General features: G+C 38.2%; 1 protein-coding gene and 1 pseudogene across 2 annotated transcripts; one reads left to right on the forward strand and one right to left on the reverse strand.

The window, feature by feature from the left end:
* Window positions 1–201: 201 nt before the first annotated feature.
* Window positions 202–1,142, forward strand: LOC143583386 (putative E3 ubiquitin-protein ligase RHC1A pseudogene; annotated as a pseudogene).
* Window positions 1,143–2,317: 1,175 nt separating this feature from the next.
* Window positions 2,318–8,298, reverse strand: LOC143583383 (transcription elongation factor SPT6 homolog). Of its 2 annotated transcripts, none has more exons than XM_077065697.1 (14): window positions 8,163–8,298; window positions 7,998–8,081; window positions 7,633–7,744; window positions 7,459–7,537; window positions 7,207–7,360; window positions 6,723–7,129; window positions 6,444–6,629; window positions 5,857–6,360; window positions 5,678–5,788; window positions 4,831–5,607; window positions 4,610–4,751; window positions 3,358–4,526; window positions 2,657–3,281; window positions 2,318–2,559 (listed from the first exon to the last, which is right to left on the reverse strand). In XM_077065697.1, the coding sequence occupies exons 1-14, from the start codon at window positions 8,194–8,196 to the stop codon at window positions 2,318–2,320; spliced, it is 4,626 nt and encodes a 1,541-aa protein (XP_076921812.1). In that variant the 5' UTR covers window positions 8,197–8,298. The 2 variants fall into 2 exon arrangements, with proteins under 2 accessions (XP_076921812.1, XP_076921813.1); XM_077065698.1 differs by having other exon boundaries at window positions 2,318–2,562; window positions 2,630–3,281.
* Between the last annotated feature and the right edge of the window lie 1,173 nt (window positions 8,299–9,471).

The raw sequence follows: 9,471 nt of genomic DNA on the forward strand, positions 1-9,471 counted from the left end.
CTCAAACGGAAATTTGCATAAAGCGAGGTACTTTTTATGTGAATTGCCTTTTACATTAAATGTCAGCCTCATTAAAGATAAGATTTAGTATTAACTATAGCAATACATGGATATCAGGCACTTGTAAATTTGTATTGTTGCTTAGGTGAATTGGATTATAAAAAGCTATTTCTAACATGGTGACTGAAATACTACAGTTTGTCTCAAATGGAGCAAGACAGAACATCTACTTTAGACAACAGAAACACCCACTGGTGTTACACTTGCAGACATTTGGTCACTCTCGTACGACAAACCAAGGTTTGTTGTGAATGTGGAGGCGGCTTTGTTCAAGAACTCGAAAGCATACTAACCACAAACACAATAACCGCAGAACAAAATCACAATCAAAATCCTAGATCAGGCATCATGGAAACCTTCTCAAACCTTTTCAGACGTCAAGAAACACAACAAAACAACTCTCACCAACGAGACCGGCAACTACAAGACACGTCGTCTGAAGATGACAACAATATTATGTGGGGCCCGTGGCCTATTTACACAGGCGACATGCCCGTTAGGATCCCCAACAATGGTGGTGTTTTTGAGCTTTTTAGTGAAGTACTTGGAATCAGGCGAGAAAACGGCGCAGATTTGTTTGTGGGACCCGGGGTTGAAGAATTCTTTGAACAGTTTAACATTCATGATCAAGAAGTTGTTACTCCACCTGCTTCAAAATTGTCAACTGATGCGATTCCGACTGTTAAAGTTTCAAAAAAAGATGTGCGGTCTGATTCGCATTGTGCTGTTTGTAAAGAGAAACTTGTATTGGGGTCTAGTGCAAAGAAGTTACCTTGTAAACATTTGTATCATTCGGGCTGCATTGCCCCTTGGTTAGCCCAGGTGAACTCGTGCCCGGTTTGTAGGCGTGAGGTAACACCAAAGGGGACAGGTGGCAGCAGCAGGAAGGGGGGTCAGGTACGACACGGGCCATGGTCTTTCTTGTGGCCTTTTGGGTCATAATCCCGGACTCATACCGTGTACACTTGTTCTGTGTTCCTTTTATGTTGATGAACAGTGGTTAGTTGCCTTTTATTTTCTTTCTTACATGTGCATATACAAGACTTGGTCATAAATATTAATAAAAGTTGGTTGTTGGTCAATTTGTTTCATTTGACATTAATTTTTCGACTTTTGTTAACTTCGTAGTCCCTTCCAACACCCTGTTAGCACCCGTAACACAAGTGTATATACGTCAAGTTCACTATCAGTAACATATGACTAAAGCAAGTAGTAATGGGCTAGAACTATTTGCACTAGAAACAACCCGCTGGATATCGATCGAGCAGTGGATATTCAAGCTAGTTTCACATATTGCGGGTCTACATGGGTACCATTGAAGGTAAGCTTCTTTGGTTGAAGGGTGTTAACATGTTACCAATTTTGGAGGAACTATCAAAGTGAAGCTTGAACATCAATTAAAACCTATGTACAAACTGTGGATTGGAGCCAGAGTCAATTGATCATTTGTTGTTGTCATGTGAATTCGTTAGCATCATATGGGCACGCATATGGTCTTGGTGCACATTATCAACTCGCCAGTGGCATTCGCTAGTTGAGCTACTGGACATCCATCGGAGTTACAAAAGAAGGCGGCGACGTATGCAATCTATTTTTTATCACAGGTTGGGTTATATGATGTGTTCAATAATCAAGATCTATCAATATCTAAGACATGTGAGGAGATGCTCTTATGGAGTTATGGGTGAAGAATATGACAAAGCTTCCTTCAATTTTGTTAATTATTTTGTATCATTGTTTACGATTTTACATATTTTGATGTAGTCTCTCTCCACCAACTAAATAACATGCTAAATAATAGAGAAAAAGAAATTTACCAGATCAATAATAACAATAGTTTTATTATATATATATATGGGAAGTTTCAGTTATCTCATATACTGTCACTGTAGATAATATTTAATAAAATTTAGTTCAGTTGCCATTACAATAAAATTGTTAATATAAAGATCTCTCTTAACTTCCCCCAAACAATGATCTAACTGTAGTGACATATTTTGTATGATGATGATTCTTTTCTATGCAGGAAATGAGGAACCACTGGTTGAAGATGATGATGATGATAATTAAAAAAAAAAACCAAACACCTTTTGTACTAGTCATTTAATACTTCTGATCATTAATAAACCACCAATCACAAATATATACTTGAGCCAGAACAAAACCTTAAAACTAAAAAGAGAACATAACAAAATTTCATCCATAGTGGCTTAGTGATTAGTGCTAAGTTTACGGTTTGAAGTAACACCCATACTACCTACCACCCACTGCCCCACCCGGCACCCCTTCCTCCCGCCTGTGATTGCACATTACCCCTCATACTGCCACCGCCAACGCCACCCCACAAATTCCCCCCATCCTTAGACATTGCATTTCCGCCCTCGTTTCCTCTGTTGTACCACCCTTGTCCTCGACCCCGCCCACGACCACCACCATAAGCCCGTGGCAGGCCACTTGGATGTCCGTCATGACCGCCACCACTCCTATAATCACTTCCACCTGCAATCACATTTCACAAAGTAATTCAACCCAAAATCATCAATAAAATATCACCCCCTTTTTTTAAACCTATGAATGGTTGGTTGTACAGACTCACCCCGATCTCCAGATTGGTTCCAGCCACCAGAATCACCACCTGCAGGGCTGCGCATCGGCACTATGGCGGAAACTGATCGGATCGACGGTCCTGCATCTGACGGATCGTCAATGTGCCTTTGAAAATACGCCACGAGTCTATCAATTTCCTCAAACATCTTCTTGCGGAACTTGAACCCTTTTGGATATAACCCAACATACTCATGATGCGGATTTGAACTCCTTACATACGTTAAAATAAACGTCCCCGGGTATTCATGTGATATACCAAATGAGTAAACAATCCTCGACGGGTTTTCACTTTTCTCCTTCCTTAAACTTTCATCCACTTCAGCTTTCCCACCGTCTCTAAACTTCCGGTAAGTCAACATCCTCTTTAACTGACCGACTAACGGATCAACATAACGATACATCACCTCGTCCAGATCTTCAAACACATCATCTCCTATTTTCAAAGTTTTTCCAATGCGTGACATGCTTGTGATATCCATATTCTCTTTCCCACCTTCAATAATATCTTTGTGAGCATAAACACCATCATAGACTTTAAGGGTCAAAGTCAAATAAGACGGTCCACGGCTGCTAGGGCGAATGACACTCTCACCAGGTTCCTTATCCGACAACATCTGTTCAAAAAAAAAACATAATTAATATACGGTCTAATAATAATTAAAAAAACAAAGGATAATAGTACATTGATACCTCCATTGCTTCATCAGCAGTAATGTTCTGAAAACTAGGGTGAACAATCATTCTTGACTTCAAATGCTTCTTTGCCAACTCTTTAGCTTTACGCGCTTTCTCCTTTTCGTCGTCTAAATTATCGCGCTTTTCATGATAATAAGGATCCATGTTTTCCTTGTTTTGAGATCGGGCGTTTCTTAAATCGCTTTCTTTGCAGCTTAAAAACCCCAGCTGCCGGTCTTTCATGATAATCATTGATTTTATTTTGCAAGTTAAAATATCGCCTTCATTTAACTTCTCGGTCAAGTCATTGTCTCTACGGTCATCACTATAGTCTTCTTTATTAAGTAAACCAGTCAACCCTGAGTCAAGAACACACACTGCTCTTTGAGGTTGAACCCTACGTACGACCGCTTGGACCATTTTACCCTCAGAAAGTGTCTCCTCTGTCTCCCCAGTAACCATATAAAACGCTTCAACTAGACTCGGCTCCACGTACGGTTTTCGCCAATCTTGAAACCCTTGAATCAACTCCATCCGTATAAGATTTAACGTGTCTTCCTTATTTTCAAAGTGTTTAGATCTCGCATAAGCATGGACTTTCAGTTCTTTTAACGATCTAGGGTTTTCTCTCACGTATTCTATTGCCGTTTCATGTACATCTTCATCATTAACATCTTGACCATCTGCAGTGTACATATCTTCAGCCAGTTCCTCTGCAAGCCCGTATGATTCTACGTGGATTCGTGTATCATCTAAAAAGTCAAAATATTTACCACTGCTAGCAGTGTTTCCACTTCGACGAACCCGTAAGAAGCCGACTGCATTTACAAAAACCTTTTTCCCTAGCCCGTGTTCCAATAAATCTTTACGCGTGTATATCGAACCAGCCCGAACCAACGATCGTTGCAAAGAAACAGCTTTTCTGGGCCCAAGCCCGGAAACAAATTGTAAAGGAGCAAATAACCATTCATGGTTTATTGCTAAGTTCACATCTAGACCCACTTGGTTCGTGGCATCTACCATAATTTGTTCAACCATACTGTATTTTTCATCGGAAGTTAAAAAGCCTTCTAAAGGAGTAAGTTTCCAAGATAATACCTCCTTCGCGGGCCCGCATAGGGTCGCCACCATTGCTAATGGATTTTGAAGATAACGCCCGAGAGCCACAGCTCGTTTAACAATACCTGAAAAGTTTCAGAATGATAAAATTAGATTTAGAATTAGATTTGCGTGTCGGTAAACATGATTACTTAGGTTAACTAATTACCAGATTGCGGTTGAAGCTGTTCGGTTGAAATACGCGAGTTTTCATATAAGTGTGGGATAGTCTCTTCAGCATAGACAACGTTTATTTCATCCATCTCATGGCTTAAGTCTCTCGGGTCATGTTCTACCATCTTAAATATGATCTGTAAAAACATAACATAGTAATAAAATTATTATTAACTATTTATGTAAAGATAACAAATGTGCTAATTTCGATTTTACCTCGAAAATAGTTTCCCTTAGTGGAAAACAAGATAAATTAACAGCTCCAAGAACAACAGCCTGAGGTTGATGATCTTTCATGAACTTAACAACACGTTGTTGATCATGAAACTTACGTTGTTGATCATTAGGATTTTGTCCGCTTATAGAACTGGCATACAATATATCAACTACATCACCACACGAATCCAACATCACAAATGTAGTAGCGGGATTTCCCGGGCCCCAGCAGCACGCCATAACTCTGGGTGCAGCTTCATAATCATCAGACGAGTTATCATCATGATCTTTCTTCGGATAAGGTGCAACCGATACTTTATCCCATATATGTTTTCCATACTCCATTAGTAAGCAGTTTTTAGCTCTGCTTGTTAATAAAACTCTTGCTTCTTTTGCCATTGACGGTAAAAGCAAACCGTCAAAAGCGTCATTGATTATCTGCTTCCTTTGTTCGTTCCATATTTGAGCAGATTTACTCACACCATCACTAAGATAATAAGTATAAGTATCATTAATCAACCGATCATGGATAAATACAGGAAGCTTCACAGAAACTTGAATAAGTTTTTCTTCTTCTGCCTTTTGTATAAGAAGCCATTGGGCATCATTAAATTTAGTCATCGGTTTGTTCAACCACTTGATTCCTGCAAATTGATGATTCAAGTCTATAGCCACATTACCATCTGAAGTAGGATTAGTCGACACCACCGCGCTATCCATGAATATGCTTCTAACATGTCTCCGCACACATGGCTCGCAGCTGATCTCAACCGCCACCTATAACAGTTAACCATAGTTACATTATAGATTTATAATCAATTGAAAAACAAACATATTTAGAGAATACCATATGTCTAGCTCCTCTGAGAACATCTTGAGGATTTTCAAACATTGCACACGTAAATCTTGAAGCCACTTCTTCTGGTGTTTCCTTTGCATCCTCTAATTCATCAGTTCTCTGCAAAAAGAAAGTGTCAAAAGTTGTCATTTTGTGAAAGTGGGAGGGAACTTTGGTCATTTACTAACCATTTGTTCAAGAGAAATAAGCAATCCAAATTCTTCAGAGCTGTAGCCAAACTTGTTCGCAACTTCCCATAGTCCAGATTTGCAACAAATGCTATACTGTGACTTCCTCTTGGGTCGTTTAAAAGTTTTTTTTAATTGTATCTCATCGACAGGAACATCAACAGGAGGGAAATGCAGGTTAAACTTTGAGTCCACATCATCGATTTCTCGTTCTGACTCAGCAGCTGTAAGGGACCTTGTAATTGAATCAAACAGTTTTTGATTCAAGTGAAGACGTGTTTCATCATACACGCTTCTTTCTTCTTCAAACCGCTTGTTGTAGTATATTTGTAACGCGCTTTTTCGTTTTTGAAGCAGTAGCCACTTTCTGTCTAGCTCCAAAATAGCCCAAAGTATCTTGTGCCACCTCAGCGTGGTTTTTTGATTGTCTTTGTCATCTTGTGACTCCGGGTCTATAAAAAGACTCTGGCACTCATCCTTTCTATACATAGCAATAAATGGCACCTGATAACAAAAATGTTAATAGCTCCACAAATCATATCAAAAAAGAATGAAACATGCAAGAGTTTTTGGTAAACAAAACTTACATCCAGTTTCTGAACATGTACAAATTCCAAAAACCTAATGATGTCACCCTTGCATATTGCCAGATCACATCCTTCTTTGCTGAACAAAGGTACCATACCCGTGTTAAGTTGGTTAAGAATCCAGTTACTCTCATCATCGATACTAACTCCATCCGTTAGCGGTGGACCCGTGCTTTCCTCAGAGATCTAAAACCACAAATTGCATAATAAGTGAATAATCAATACGACAAGCATATATACATAGATAATAAGAGAAACATTGTATGTGCATATCATGACCTGCAATCTTTCTGGAATATCTATCACCCGAATATGCTCATCTTTCTCAGTCATGTACTTTTCAGAAAGAATAATTGGTTCAAACTCGTCTTGTAGTTTCATTTCCCTCTGGTCACCACCTTCAATATACCTATTGGTCTTTTCAAGCTCTGATTTTCTTTTACTCAAAAGCTCATCCACATCACCAAATATGTCATGGGCTTCTTGAATTGCAATAGATGACACCCCTGGGGCCCGCCTAGGTTTTTTCTTATTAACCTTCCTTCTTGCTGGTTCTCCATGTTCATCGACATCATCTTCATCAACAATGAAGTCAGCCATTTCATCTTCTTCATCATCAATGTCACCATCTACTTCTACTAACTGTTGTTCCTCTTCAGCAATAATATCATCCTCTAAAGATGTACCTACATCAGAAAAGTGATTTGTATGATAATGATAACCACAACGCAATGTTTTTAATAAAAAATGCATAATTACGTACCCCCACCATCATCAAATAAATTATGTTTGATTTTATCTTCTGCACTGCGCCCACCCTTTCCAGTTATGTCATACTCTTCCTCATCAGAATATCCAGAAGGCCCTTCATCAGCATCAGCCCTTGCTTTCTTTAACCGCTTAAACTTTTTACTCTCCTGAAATTAAATAACTATTCTGTTCATAACTTCATATAACAATCTTACATATGATTTGATGAAGTGAATATAACAATATAAAGCATAATACTCACAACCTTCGGGCGTCGAAAGCCGACGTTATCCTGAAGAAGCTCATAGTCATCTTCATCAAGAACAAAGTTCTTTTCCGATTCCCTTAACATTATTGCAGCACAAGTTAGAAGGCATGAAAGCCAAACATGACCACATGAACAATAACAAAGTAAAAATTAACATAAAAATGAAATTACCTTTTCTTTCTTTTTTTCTTCTTTTGTTTCTCCTCATCACTATCTTCTTCCTCCCCGTCTTCATCAATATCATCCACTAAGAAACCATCTTTCTCATACTCATCTACACCTTCTTCTGAATAATTTCATAAGTAAAACCACATTATACGCCACGAATCAAATAAACAAAACAGCATCAATTGTTACAATACTAAACCCTAACAACCTTCATAAAACTCATCTTCACCTTCTTCTAATGAATTTCATGATTTATAAAACACATTATAAGAGCGAATTTCATAATATTAAACCCTAAATAAGTCAAACATATTAACAAATATCAAACCCTAGATAACTTGATAACCAAAATAGAGCAAATATCATACCAAGCTCCTCCTCATCATCGTCGTGGTGACGAATATCTTCGCCGTCAGGCTCTTCCATCTCGTCCTCTTCAACTTCAAACTCGTCTATAAATAAGAGCAAAAACAGAAGGGAAAGAGTAAACACACACTGAAAAAATAGAAAATTAATTGAAGTTGATTATGAACCTTCTTCGTCGGATAATAAGTTTTTTCTAGGCATTGTGCGATGAAACCCTAGGTGAGAATGCTGCAGACGATAAAGGAACGAATCGCAAGCGTAGGGATTGCGATTGTGAATGTATGGAATGTAGTACGATTATTATGTTATGTTATGTCATGAGCGATCGAGGAATTGGTTAAATAATAATATTAATATATATCAAAATCAATTTTTGATATCTTCATGGGTGAAGTGAAGGTGGTAACGTGCTGTGGGCTTCTGGCCCATTTTATTTTACTATTTATTGAGGGATGCATTTGTATGGATTTCGGAACCAATAATAAGGTTGTGTTTAGTAGGACGATTTGAGAGTAGGGATGGCAATGGGTCGGGTTTGGGTCTTCCTAAACCCATACCTGGTTATCCAAACCCGTCGGGTTTTAATCGGGTAATTACCCGTCGGGTTTCGAGTTTTCCCATCGGGTTTCGGGTTTCCTATCGGGTTCTGATAAACTACCTGTCGGGTATACTCGGCTCAAAACCCGTCGGGTTTTGGCAAAATATAACTAATCGATTACAAAGATAGTTATCATAAAGATAAAATATCTCACATAATTAACATAAACAAGTTTCGACAAATAATATATTTGGAATATAGTATATATATAATATAATAAGCTATACCGGGTACATCGGGTATATAATCGGGTATATTAGAAATCCCAAACCCGCGAAAAATTTTAAAACTAATCCCAAACCCGTCCCAAACCCTAATGGGTCGGGTATTACTCGTCCCATTTATGTCGGGTTTCGGATTTACCCATCGGGTTCGGGTTTCATTGCCATCCCTATTGGAGAGTGATTTTTGGTAAAAATCGTCTTTCACACCGTCCCTAGATGATTTGGTTGCGACAAATACATGTCGTCATTCAACTTGGAAAAATAAAATATTATATTATTATGAGTCGATTTTTGGCAACAAACCATTACACTCTAACATGAAAATTACCCCCCTGCTGACGTGGCACCACGTGTCGAATATTACCCCCAAAATAGCCCCTCCACTATACATGGTCTAACATAGAGAAAACGTGAATACGTAGCTTTTTTTATTATTATATTTGTAAATATTTCCTTGGTTTAGAAGATATTTATGTTAAGATATTGTTGATCGCAGCAATACGAAATGAACTGGTTTATAGATCATTTCAAGCTTTCTTTCCTTTTTTAAAGGCCGAAATTTTATAAAATGAAAAAAGAAGTCAACCTGCAAAGCGTAAATGACCCGAACATATAAGAGAATAATAAGAAAAAATTAAAGTAGCAAGTCTAGGA

The sequence above is a fragment of the Bidens hawaiensis genome, unplaced genomic scaffold, assembly GCF_021521415.1.
Source record: "Bidens hawaiensis isolate Kalapana, Puna unplaced genomic scaffold, B.hawaiensis_p1.1 tig00032380_1, whole genome shotgun sequence".
Lineage (NCBI taxonomy): Eukaryota > Viridiplantae > Streptophyta > Magnoliopsida > Asterales > Asteraceae > Bidens > Bidens hawaiensis.

What these genes read in the sequence shown, in the direction of transcription:
- LOC143583383 (XM_077065698.1), bottom strand. Translation starts at nt 8,196, where the DNA reads ATGCCTAGAAAAAACTTATTATCCGACGAAGAAG. An exon ending in CGATGATGAGGAGGAGCTTG is followed by an intron (nt 7,745 to 7,997) that starts GTATGATATTTG and finishes ATTATTCAGAAG; the next exon opens with AAGGTGTAGATGAGTATGAG. An exon ending in TACATGTTCAGAAACTGGAT is followed by an intron (nt 6,361 to 6,443) that starts GTAAGTTTTGTT and finishes TTTTGTTATCAG; the next exon opens with GTGCCATTTATTGCTATGTA.